The sequence below is a fragment of the Lupinus angustifolius genome, chromosome LG07 (genome assembly GCF_001865875.1).
Source record: "Lupinus angustifolius cultivar Tanjil chromosome LG07, LupAngTanjil_v1.0, whole genome shotgun sequence".
Lineage (NCBI taxonomy): Eukaryota > Viridiplantae > Streptophyta > Magnoliopsida > Fabales > Fabaceae > Lupinus > Lupinus angustifolius.
Window position 1 is genome coordinate 9,554,727 of NC_032015.1, and position 13,169 is coordinate 9,567,895.

The 13,169-nt window shown below is 31.7% G+C and overlaps 3 protein-coding genes across 4 annotated transcripts; 2 read left to right on the top strand and 1 right to left on the bottom strand.

Moving 5' to 3' along the window:
- On the bottom strand, positions 452-6,000 carry LOC109352254 (protein REVEILLE 6-like). Of its 2 annotated transcripts, none has more exons than XM_019594158.1 (8): positions 5,722-6,000; positions 4,833-4,890; positions 3,680-3,803; positions 3,417-3,566; positions 3,157-3,258; positions 2,353-2,462; positions 2,025-2,084; positions 452-928 (listed from the first exon to the last, which is right to left on the bottom strand). In XM_019594158.1, exons 1-8 carry the CDS (start codon positions 5,955-5,957, stop codon positions 830-832), a joined length of 939 nt encoding a protein of 312 aa, XP_019449703.1. In that variant the 5' UTR covers positions 5,958-6,000; the 3' UTR covers positions 452-829. The 2 variants fall into 2 exon arrangements, with proteins under 2 accessions (XP_019449703.1, XP_019449701.1); XM_019594156.1 differs by having other exon boundaries at positions 3,417-3,590.
- On the top strand, positions 8,144-9,902 carry LOC109352737 (heavy metal-associated isoprenylated plant protein 39-like). Its single transcript, XM_019594926.1, has 4 exons — positions 8,144-8,413; positions 8,646-8,721; positions 9,236-9,606; positions 9,751-9,902. The coding sequence occupies exons 1-3, from the start codon at positions 8,408-8,410 to the stop codon at positions 9,547-9,549; spliced, it is 396 nt and encodes a 131-aa protein (XP_019450471.1). The 5' UTR covers positions 8,144-8,407; the 3' UTR covers positions 9,550-9,606; positions 9,751-9,902.
- On the top strand, positions 12,027-12,921 carry LOC109353079 (heavy metal-associated isoprenylated plant protein 39-like). The gene is made up of 3 exons (XM_019595261.1): positions 12,027-12,081; positions 12,278-12,353; positions 12,472-12,921. The coding sequence occupies exons 1-3, from the start codon at positions 12,076-12,078 to the stop codon at positions 12,732-12,734; spliced, it is 345 nt and encodes a 114-aa protein (XP_019450806.1). The 5' UTR covers positions 12,027-12,075; the 3' UTR covers positions 12,735-12,921.

The following is a 13,169-nucleotide window of genomic DNA, read 5'->3' on the forward strand; positions in this document are numbered from 1 at the left end:
AAACCATGTTTTGGTCCTAAAAATAGAACCAGCCACCCTTTCATTACAAATTACAAATGATCAAACCGAGGAAGGGAACACTTCCTCTGATTGATGATAAATCACTGTGAAACTGTTCAGTCTTCAACTTAACAGGGCCAAAAGCTCAAGATCATTACTATAATTAATCACGATTCACCTGTTAAAACAAAACACGAACTCTTGACCAAAAGAAGAAGGCAAAAAGCACAATAATCCAATTCTGGTGTGCATCAAACTTGGTATCTTAATAGAGTTTTAAATTTTAATAACTCATTTCCATATTCAGCCTAAAAAATCTCACACTGGAATAATATAATTGATAGTATAAAGCTTACAGGGATAGAATAGCCTGGACTACAAGTATGTGAGATTTGTTTAACTATTAAGAGAGAAAAAAAGGATATGCTCTGAGATATTAAGGTTTTTTTTACATTGTTAGCACATTATTCATCATTTATATAGTAAACATCATTGATTTCTATGACATACATATGAATGATGGATAAAGTGCTAACGATAAAACAAACCTATACGACTATACACAGCCAACATGCACTAGGAAAAACTGTACATTCATACATTATTTTTTCTTTTACAAGATATTTCCTATACACGACATAATAATGAAGTGAATCAATGCCTTGCTTAGCTGAGATAATGAGCAATAATCACAAACTAAAAGATCATAATTGGCTTACTGGGAACCTCTCAACTTGGTAGCTTTTCAAGGCATCTTAACCATGTAATCATTAAACACTGGCTTCATGCAATAGCTAAAAATTGAAGAGATTTTTAGCCTCCACTCCATCTAAATAACACTCTTCAACTGCTCATCTGACCCTGGTCTTTCAGCATTCATAAAGCTTTCTGTTTCCGATTCAACCTCATATGATGAAAGCAGCTTTCTCTGCATGAATTTCACAGTATTCACAATTATAAATAGACTGACCAACAAAAATGTGAAGTTCACTATCATTCCTCAACCATGCATTTGGATGTATTTTGAGCCAATTAACTGCACAATTCATACTAGTAACAAGTTTTTCAATTTATGAAATAATGCGTACCCCTTTTTTAAGCAGGTAATGATAGAGGAAGGAATGCATTCATCATACAATAAATATAAATAAAACCAAACCTTCATACGTAATATCAAATATAAAATTTAGTATTATTTGGGACCTATGAATGTGAAAGATGCGTTAAGTTAAAGAATAATTGATAATAGCCTTGGAGTTTTGTGCTTATTGATGGACCCAGCTCAGGGACAAGATGAACAAGAATGCTATAGATGGTAGAATGAATTATAGAGACGGCAGTCCAGTGAAAACTACACAACTTTTAGTACCCTAAAAAGCTATAACAAGTAAGTAACTACTGCTTTTCTCCTTGGAAAAAACATTTAACATCAATTGACATTTTCTTATCTCATTAACATTAGGAAAAACCATTTTAAAGTCAAATTAAAGAATAATTTGGGAATTAATAGTTAAGGAAGGTGCACCTTTCTTTCTTCTTTTCAATTGGAAAAAGGGGGAAGGAGCTTGGGGATTAAAACAACAGATTTAAGATATAAAAAATAGGTTTTACGAACATTTATTTTTTAGATAAAAACAATTAACCACTCAACTAATCAACCATGTCCAAAGGTGGTTAATCAGTTGTATGAATATTAATAATTATTCCTAAATTAAAATACTTCAACCAAGAATTTGCTTTTTGTACTTTTCACTTCTGTTTTCTTTGACCCGATGATAAAAGAGATTCATTAATGGGAGAGAAGAAAAATATGAAGTTTAGAAGATAAGATGTCTTGCTATAGCACTCCTGCAAATTTTACTCTAAAGGGGGGGATCAGAATATAAAAAGAAAAAGACAGTTAAATAACATTTTATCACAACGGTCTTGCATGGTGCTTCTAGTGTGTCCAGTAACGGCATGTACTCATCTTCACATATTAGATTTATATAGCAACCTTAAAGATCAGTGGCATGAATACTTACATGATCCTCAAAATCTGGGCTAGTTAAATTGATAGACAGGTTTCTCATCAACAGTAGCACCTAAATAGAGCCGAGGACATAGAAACAATAAAATGCATAAGTGCTCTGATGCAACCCAGCAACAATTATTATATACAATGAAACTAGTAGTTGCAAGTCAATAGTTAGCCACATTCAAATAAAGTTTTAATGTCATGACTTGACTCAACTTAAGGAGTAGCAATTATGTTGCCTTAAAAGATATGGAAAAATAGTATGCTAAAATGTAACTACAAAAAATTCAGAATAGCTGAAAAGCATATATTGAACTGACAGATCACATGCATACCGTCTCAACATCTATACGGTCCATCTTTTTTAGCTTCTGCAAATGCTCAGTTGCATTTGGATCAAATACACTGCCAATGAAGCTGTATACATGAGTAAAATCTGGAAGAACTGCATTAAAAAGAATCATGAATATGTTAATTAAAATATAGAGAGAACAACAAAATATTAAAGAGTTAACAATATAAAAGAAGAGAAACTCGCATGACCAAAAAAAGGAACTAAGGAATATACACAAGGAATTTTCAAAATGGAGTATGCATGAGGGCCAAGTCAAAGTGGGAGTTTGTATATTTGTATTTTTGTACAACTACTAAAACAGTTTTCAAGATATGATCATATAATTAAAGTAAAGACACCAGACTATCACTTCCATATGATAAATGAACTATGATGACAACATGCTCCAGATACAGGATTGCATCAAAGCTAAGGTACCATTAAGAAAATCCTAGAGATATGTAGTATATTTTAGCATTACTTGAGGAGTGCCATCAAATTCAAATAAAACTACATATATTTTTCAGATGTCTGTGAACATACATCAACCTTGCAGTTAAATCACAGCGCAGGTGAAAATTTTGGTTCAAGACAATGATTATCAATATCCATCTCCAAGAAATTGATTGAAAATCAAGACATACTCCAAAGTCATCCCTAACCCCATACAATTTTGTTTTTGGAGAGTGGATACAAAAATGCTTTAAAGCAACTATACATACAGTGAAATATAAAACATAGGCCTCTATCAGGACAAAATGTGTTTATAACAACTGATTATAAAGGAAAACCACTAAAGCCTTACCTCTCAATGAATGGCTATTATTTCCTTGACCATTAAACTCACCAACCGGCCTCACTCCAAGAGTGCTCTCACTGCTACTGCAAGAATTATTCACTTTGGGCACTGCAAAACACATGATATTGCAAACACAAGAAATCAGTTAGTTACTTTTTTTTCGATGACAAGTATCTTCGACAGAATATGGCAGCTATTTTCATGAATTAAATTCCAGGGTTATATAAGCAAAACTTAAGGCACAGAAAATTTGTAGCATCTAATACCATGTGATAGATTAGTTGCTTGCAAGGTGGTGTTTGACCTGGAAGGCACCACAGTGTTCGTAATAGGTGTTTTAAGCATTGCTGGGGACGGGGAGTCATGCTTCCGGATATATCCAGGCTCAAGCAAAGCCGATGGAGACTCAAAAGGTCCTGATACTTGTAAGAGTACAGGAGCTGTCACAAATATCAATTACAAATTGTTAGATAGTAGATACAACTGCACTTAAATTGTGTCACAGGAAAAAATGGTAAAAGCTGATGACCATTTTTTGAAGCTTTCTGAGGATACGGATGGGCAGCTTTTCTCTTAGGTCTGGGTGGGGGAAGATGTTCATTCGTCCCACTCTTCTGAACTTTTAAAAAATATTTCTGTGCATGGCTACGTATCTACAAATTCAGCACAAATCATTCTTTAGGCAAAGGTCCATATTAAATTGAAATCCATTAAAAAATAATGAAAGCTCCAATAATTCATAAGCATTCCTTTACATTAATAACTTTCAAGCAACTAGGCTGCAGACCAGTGTTGTTGGAACCGGACCGGACCGGACGGTCCGACCGGTCTGACCGCTGACCGGACTTGAAAACGGCTCTGGTTTGCCGTCTTAACCGAATGAGAGTTGGACCGCTTTGAACCGGAAAAAATCCGGTCCGACCATGTTAAACCCGGTTAAACCGGATTAACCCGGGAAGTAAACCGGACGGCTCACTTAAAAATAAAAAAAAATGGGACAATGTTCTAATATTTTGTTTTAGTACGGTCCAAAAAAAGATAAAGAGGTATTATTTCATATAATTATACATAATTATTAATTATATAAAGTTTTACATTTATATATAACTATATATTTATAAATAAAAATTATTAATTATGTACGAAATCACCCGGTCAGACCGGACGGTTTAACCGTTTAAACCGGTTAAACCTAATACGGGACCTCTGCCGGTTTGACGTCCGGCTCGGGTTTCACAACACTGCTGCAGACAGTCAACACCAATCAACAGAAAAAAGTATTATCTAATATATTTCCAGAAATTTATATATTGCATCATGCTGACTACAGTAAAGCATTTTCTTCCACCAACTAATTTTCTGTCTTAACCAATAAACAACATCCTGACAAAATGGATTTTCTTCCACCAATGTATTTTTAACCTTCACATGGAACATGACGGATCACCAGGAACTGATATCTACCAGTGAATACTTTTTTTCTTGCCATGGCTCTATTGTTGACTTCCCTCCCAAAATACTAATTACCAAGTACAGAAACACATATTTGAAAAGAAATTGAAAAAATGAATAGTTAAATTAAAGGCCAAAATTAGAATGAAAAGCATAGACTCAAAACAAAAAGAGTATTGAAGACAGTGATGCATTTCTTGCAATGAAAGGATTTTCCCCTTCGAAGTTACCTGTATTGCTGTCTTTGATCCAACAAATGCTTCAATCTTTTTCCAGTCACGATCAAACCTGTGTACAGAAAGAAAGGAACAAGAGAATGTAATGCTGATATAATGACAAATAGACCAACAAAGGGGAAAAACAAACACTTTGTAGAGTAACAAAAGTCAATTATCTAAACAGAAATGCCTGTATTTTGAAGGGGACCCGTTGTCTTTGATTTTGTTATGGGATTAATATTTGCCTAATTGTGTTTAAGTCATCTCTCGGGTACTCTGACGTTTCAAGGGAAATTCTATGCCTGATATTGAAAGAGGCTACACAACTTTGTTGAGATGATCAAACTAAACATGCCTTTGATGCAATAGGGAAGCAGATTAATATACGACATTCAACAATACAGCCAGTCTCCATGGAAAATGGACTGTTTCATTGTGCTAACTCGGCACAAAGACCACTATGGTTGTAATTCTAACGATGAGTGGAATGGAGTGGAACAAAGTTATCATATCATTGTTTAGATATTTTATAATGAAACAAAGTTAATACTTAGTAGGTTCAATCTCATTCCATTCAATACCCAAACAAATTGGTAGAAGTAACATTGAGGCATTCGATGAAACATGATTCCATTTCATTCCATCATATCTAGAACAATTCAAGCATTTTAACATCTAAATAATCATACAAAAATTTTAAAAAAAAAATGCTCATTCCTAACCCCACCAAACCGATCCAAAACCCTAAATTCTACACCTTTACATACAATTCTGGACATACCACTCACTCAGAACCATCACTGAACACAAACGTGTAAAAAACTAATCATTTTCTCAGCTGAACCCTAAAATTCATTCACTAAATTAAGAAACGATAACTAAAGAAAGAAAGAAAGTTTACAGCTGAAGAGCTTCAAGGAACTTGTCATGTTCTGGTTCGGTCCAATTCTCCCTTGACTTAGTGATAGTGTATGGCTTCCGGATTTTCTTAGCAGCGTCCTCCGACAAAACCGCGGCGGAATCAACCGGTGACGCAGCGGTGGTGACGGAGGCGAAGGGGTTGAGACCCGTTCGGGTCATGCCATTGGGATCCAAGTAGAAGCCCTCGGGTTTCGGGTCCGGGTTTGTTGATACCATTTTCCAGTTACGATATTTTGAGAGAGAGAAAGAGATTGAAGCGTGTGTTTATTATGATATTTCTACACAAGAGGATATTTGTACACGCGATAAGTGGTTTATTATTTTATGATATTTTATGTTAAAAATATCTCATGTAATTTTCATCGTTGCTATTCCTTCTGTATTTCTATATTGTTGATTAATCGATTAAGTATATTTATGTCAGTTAATTAATTAAACATCAATTATTTGGGTGCAATACTATTGAGAAAGACAATTTTAATTTCATTAATTGATTAAATGAGGTTTTAATTGATTATGAATTGATCAATATTACTTAAATACTATGATATTAGACTGTTCTAAATCATTAATTGAGATAAAACACAGCTATTTTTGATATTTGTGTGAAACTTCACTTTCTCAATTAATTTTTTGTAATCTCTTAATTTCTGATTATGATTGATACATCATGAGATTCTGTATTTTTTTAAGTCTTGACTCTAGTTGTTTTATGCAAAACTTCAGGTTTGAAGTTTGTTACAACATATTGGTTTCTTGTAAAAGAAAAAGAGACTCTATTGGAGTGGGGCATCTCCAATTGAAGAGAAGAGTATGTGAGACTTAGTTAGTGGTGGGTAGATAAAAAAGGCCAGGGGTTAGCATCAAGATAGAATTTTGAAAGGTTGTTTGTATTTACAAAACTCAAATCAAGGCATATTATTGAAGAAAATCCTAAAACTATATAAGGGGCTGAATATAGCATCAATGGTTTGCGTTTGTAATCTTGCATTTCTTTTTTTAAAGGAAAAAGATAGATATTGACATATAACCCTTTTAAATGTGTTTACCTAATAATAAGTCATGCCACCACATGTAACATAGTCTATAAATGCTTTGTCACTATTCAACGTGACAAAGCATAACCCAAAAAAAACCCACACATTAACACCGTGTTCTAATTACATAAAATAAAAACTCTTACATGTGTTATCCAATAGGACTTTTTAGAGAGCCAATATGTTAGAAAACTCCTCAAGATGTTAACTAACATCACGGTTCCAGGAAAAAATATATGAACTAGCAGTATCTAAATAAATTTTATATATTGTTTTTATATTATATATCATTTATATTTAATTATTATTTAATCTTCAAAAAAGTAATTTAGATAAATAATGGATAATGTAATAATTATATGTAAATATTTATACCGACCCTACATAGATATTAGGCTTGGAAAAAAAATTCATCATGTGGGTTAACGGGCTCGACACGAATGAGAAAACTAAATTCTTACATATATTAACCAACTCAGCAAGCCCGATAACAATGAGAAAACTCACAAACATGTTAACCAACAGAATAGGCCCAAAGGATAGAAAATAAAGACTAGCACGTGTTATCCAATGCAATAAGTCCAATACCAATGTGAAAACCCCAAACACATTAGAAAAATAAAAACTCGTGTTGTGTGTGTTAGTTAACCAACGTTGCAAGCCCAATATCAATGAGAAAAACAATCTTCTAAACACATTAACGTGACATGTCCAATAACAAAAAAATAAAAACCACACACTTTTGATAAGATTCAGAAATAACATTGTTATTTGCATATCCCATATTCCCATGTTTAACAAATAACAACTGTTTCCACACAATCAAATTATTTGTATCTCTTATTTATTTTTCAACTTATATTGAATCTTAACTTTTATTTTTTACCCAGAAAGACTATATGATAATCGTTGAAATAGATAGAATGAATAATACAATATAAGCTAAGCTCATAGGCCTATCCACCTAGCTATCAGGCGAGAGATAAAAACTACCTAACATGTTTCACTCACCCATCACGTTGTTTGTCCACAAGCTTTCTTCTCTAGTGGACCATTTATGTATATGTTAAAATCTTACATTTATATTTTTTTCAAAATTCTTTCTAATTTTACTGTAATAATTTAATTGTATAAATTTAAGAATATGAAATAAGATTTTTTTTAGTTTTATTTGTTTTTTATTTTTTATGTAATTTTTACAATTTTTTTTAAATTTTCCTTATTTTCCTTCTTTGAGATACATGATTATTTTGATTGGACACAAAAATGCCAGCGAAACAAATACAACCAAGTACCAACTAAAAGCACACTTTCTTTTAAGGGAAACGAAACCTCCTTGAAACTACCCAACTAATCATCATTCATTTTCTTTGGATCCATCCACGAACCAAGAACACTACACATTTTGCTTTGACTTATGTTGATTTGTCTTCTACCACCTTCTACTATAAAATCTTCCCAATAAAACTTAGCTTCACTTCATTCCAAGTTTGAGAAGGGAAAAAAATACACATATCCTACACTTTCCCCCTAGTGTTTTCTCTTTATAGCCCTTTCTCTCCTCTTAGCTTTCCTTTTGCAATTACCGCTAACAATTATTGCCTGCCAGAAGTTTCATTTTCAACACCAATGAAGGTTAGAACATTGAAATATACTCTATAGTTCCTTACTTACCTATTGAGAGGATACCTTTGGTGTACGAAAAAAAATTGGAGTACCACTCTTTTGATATGCAAAGTCTGAAATCTACAATCTTTTGTTCACTTTCCAAAATGGAATTTGCTTTGTTTATTTTCTTATGTATTGTAGACTAAGTAATTAATTGTTGGGTCAAGTGCTAAAAGCTCTTTGATTTGTTGTGTAACAGAAAGTAGTGTTGAGTGTGGACTTATATGATGACAGAATCAAGCAAAAAGCTATGAAGACCGTTTCTGGCATTTCAGGTATTAAATTTCAACTTCTTAATCTTCCTCCCCTTAGCAGGTACGAGGAGGGTAGAGATGTACGCAGTCTTATCTCACAAGAGGAGAAATTGTTTAAGGTTTAGGATTCAAACTTTTGAATATATAATCTCATAGTTATTAAACAACAATCTTACTCTTCTTCCAAGTAACCTTTTAGTAGTTTTGGGTTTATTCAAGTGTGAAGTCTCACATTAGATATGCGTGAAAATGAGTGAAATAGTTTATAAGAAGGAAAGACCCATAAAAACTAATGCCTTAAAGTTTTGGTTCAAGACGTGCTGTTTCACTTGTGACTCTTCACTTTTCTCATACCCATGTAACAATAGAGGCTCTCCGGTCGCAGTCTGGTCCAACAAGTAGAATAGCTTATGTTTCATTACTGACTAGCAAAATTGATTTAAAAAAAAGTTGTTTCCTCTTAGTAGAATAGCTTCACTTAATCTCAAGGATTCATTAATTCTACACTGAAATATATTTGTTATAATTTTTGCAGGGGTTGAGTCAGTGTCTGTGAATATGAAAGACAAAAAATTGACCTTAATAGGAGACGTTGATCCAGTACATGTAGTAGGAAAGCTAAGGAAATGGTGTCATACTGAAATATTTTCTGTTGGACCTGCAAAAGAGGAAAAGAAAGAAGAATCTAATAAGTCAGATGGGAAGAAAGATTCAACAAAAGTGGCAGAACATGTCAAGCTTTATGAAGCATATCCTCTTAATTATCATACTAGAACACTACAATATAATAATCAGTATCACTATGTTACAAGTGTGGAAGAGGATCCTAATGGCTGTGTTATCTGCTAAATATTTTAATACCAGAAACTTCAGTTGAAAAACAAATGCAGACAGAAATGTTGGGGAAAATCTCCTCTCATTACTGGCGAGACAATTATGTATTTTATTTGCGTCTTTAAGGATAAAAGTGTCATCATAATATATCTAAAAGATAAAAATGTTGCATCATCTCATTTTTTCCTTTGTTTTTCCATGTAATTCCCTAAGCCACTTGGTGGGGTATATTATGTTGTACATGAGTTTGAGGTGTATTGTTTGATATTAGACTTTGTTGGTACTTGGGTAAAATTCATGCAAAATTATCATGTTTTATTCAAAAGGTAATAATCAAAAAAATTTGAGTTATTGAAATTATACTTTAACTATGGTGCACTATTTCAATAGGATATAATAAAAAACTTATATTTTGTTTCACATGACACCTTCAGTTTATGAGAAAATAAGTCCATGATGTAGAATTAGAGCTTGTTTGTGTTGTGTAGAGTTCAAATTTTGCGGTTCTTATTATTATATAAAGAAGCATTTGGTAAAGGCGTAAAGCTAAGCATGTCCATTATTATACATTTCAAGCTCCAGAGGAAAAAGGGTGTCTTAGAGCATTTATATGAAAGGGGAAACGCTTTCTCTTTTGGGAGAAATGACTTAATAATTGTATGAGTTTAATATATGTAAAGATTTATACAGTATATCATTTATTATTCATCTGTATTATTTTAAGAGTCAATAATATTTGAAAATGAATTATAAATAATGGACTAATAGTAGGTTTATACAGATTTATTTGGAGGGTTTAATAAAGTAGTTTGAATCCTTTTCCTAATAGTGTAAGCATATTAGAAATCCATAAAACCAATTGGTTGGTTATATATGATACCAATGAATTGATTGTAATGATGATAGAGCAAATAGTACTTATTGTACATATGAAAGTTTGAAGGAAAATTATATCTTTAAAATGGTAAGGTAAAAATTATTTACCTTTAAATTATTGAGTACCTTAAAACGCAATTTATTAAATCAAGAATGATTTCATTATTACCTCAACATATTTAATTGATGGTGGTTCATGGTTTCTTCAAGTGGTCAAACTTGATTAACATTGCTGGGATTAACATTTTATTTGATGAAGCAATCCTCCATTCCTATTATCTAGATCTAATATTGCATTCTTCATAATTAAATGATTTAAATTCCATTTAGATTTTTTCACGTATATATCTCCTACATTATTGCGTAGAAAAATTTATTAGATAGAAGAGTCTTATAACTTAAGTATTATATTGAGTTTGATATTTATTTAATGTGAAATTCCTAAGAATCATTTTCAATTTAATGTCACTACAACCATATAAATAGAAAAAGGTCTCCACTTAATGTCATTGAGGCTCATATGAATTAATATTTGACACTTAATTAAGATTGAACAATATTATAAGAAAATTAAATGTGCAAGAAGATATTTACAATCTAAATTATCTATTCATAGTATCACACTGCATTGTCACCAACCTCATTTTAAGCTTTTTAATTTTACAAAATCATTATTAATCAACAAGGAATATGAATGGGTATTTGGGAATGCAAATAGCTGAATAATAATACTTATCAAATGTTGTTGTCATATGTCACTAGCACAAGGATTAAAATAATGACATAACTAAAAATGGGATTAGAGTATGGGCAATTGATCCATTTTGGCAGCATATTCCTTCTCAAAATTTGTGACGTTCTATGTATTACTTATTATGATTGGTTGAAAAATATATATTTAAATTAAAAAAATTATATTAAATATTTTCTTGACTAATCACAACAAGTAACATACTACAATTTATATGACAGAAGATATATATGGTTAAAGTTAAAAAATGATTAGTAAAAACTAAGAGTTATGTTAAGATTATTTTAGGTGTATGTATCATGGAAGTGAAAATCTGAAACACAAAAAACAAAGAATAGGAGCAAACTCATGATGAAAGCCACACCAACCAAGTCTGAAAGAAAACCTCTCTCCTGCAATTACTCTCTATGTCTCTAAAATGAATACTAATATATCATAATAGTTCTCCACTTCATAATAGGCTTTATAACAACATTTTCTTCTTCAACATGTTATAGTTCAGGAGTATAAAATTTTTATTAAGGAAAGCATTCAAATGATGTTATCAATTTAAAATTACATATAGATATACAGTCATCTATATTTATTATAAAAAAATTTCTCACTTTGATATTCACTTTTTATTTTTCTAAATTACCTTTATTAATTAAACTTTAACAATTTAAAGAAACAAAAAATGGCAGAAATCAAAAACCTTAAACTCATCTAATTATTTGCTTAAAAATAAAATAAATACTAGAAAGTTGTATTGAAGAAAGAAACACAACATTTTTTTATTTCACTTTTGTTGACAGTGTCATGTGTTGTTATTAACCTCCCCTACTATAAATACCTTAACTCTAAGCCTGTCTTTCACCACTTCATCATTTCCATCAAAACCTTTGATTCCTCTCTCAAGCTTCCTCATAACCAATATGAAGGTGATCTTTCATGTCATAAAAAACAATTCAAAGTTTGAGATCAATTATTAGTGCATTTGGATTTCAACCTAGCCATGCTCTTTATCTGTTTTTTATTATATTTTTCATTTAATGTTCTATTGTAGATTGGTTTTAGCATTTTCATGCTTAGAATGATTGGTGCTAATTAACAACATTCTAATTTTCTGTGTGACAGAAAATAATCCTAAAAGTGGAACTCCATGATGACAAAATTCAGAGAAAGGCCATGAAATCAGTGTCTGGCCTTTCAGGTATGGAATTTTAATTTCAAGATCAACATACATTTTTTTTCTTGTACATTTTCTGTTTTTTATGCCTAGTTAAAATCTTATAGTATTTGATATTGAATGACTATGGTGATATTTTCAGGGGTTGAATCACTCTTAGTGGATAGGAAGGACCAAAAAATCACTGTAATTGGAGATATGGACCCTGTTAAAGTAGTGAATAAGCTAAAGAAATTTTGCTATGTTGAAATAGATTCTGTTGGACCAGCCAAAGAGAAGAAGAAAGGGGAAAAGAACCATTTAACTGGTCTTGTTAATCAGAGTGGAACACCATGTCTATGTCCATATCCATGTTACTATTACAAAATCATAGAAGATCACCCTAATGGCTGTGTCATTTGTTAAGTCTTGGATTACAAGGAACGAAAATGGTGGTAGGGGAGAGTAATGGTTGATTTGGATTATACTTAATTGTTTTTTGGTCTTGATCTATAATTTATTCAAAGTTCTGATGGTTGCATTATCAACTTATCATAGAAATTATATTTGAGAGATTGGTTTAATCTCATTTAGGTGTAAAATTCTAATTATGTTCTTTATTGGTATTTTTTTAGATGAATGATGAATGGGCAGGGGTATAATGGAAAGAAAATAAAGAATTTTTTTGAAGGGCATAGTTATATTATATGAGTAAACATTATGGGGGCGTGCATATGCACATATGATATATATTCAGTGTTTGGATTATGAGTAAGTATAATTACCATATTGCATCATTTTTAGTATTCTCTTTGTACTACTTCTTTTAATAATTTGAATTATATGATAGATAGGAAAATG

Coding starts and splice junctions, on each gene's coding strand:
- LOC109352254 (XM_019594156.1), bottom strand. CDS start 5,957: ATGGTATCAACAAACCCGGACCCGAAACCCGAGGGCTTCTACTTGGAT. Junction 3,591..3,679: donor TCAGAAAGCTTCAAAAAATG/GTCATCAGCTTT, acceptor TATTTGTGACAG/CTCCTGTACTCTTACAAGTA. Junction 3,259..3,416: donor AGCAACTAATCTATCACATG/GTATTAGATGCT, acceptor TGTGTTTTGCAG/TGCCCAAAGTGAATAATTCT.
- LOC109352737 (XM_019594926.1), top strand. Junction 8,722..9,235: donor GACCGTTTCTGGCATTTCAG/GTATTAAATTTC, acceptor TAATTTTTGCAG/GGGTTGAGTCAGTGTCTGTG.
- LOC109353079 (XM_019595261.1), top strand. Junction 12,354..12,471: donor ATCAGTGTCTGGCCTTTCAG/GTATGGAATTTT, acceptor TGATATTTTCAG/GGGTTGAATCACTCTTAGTG.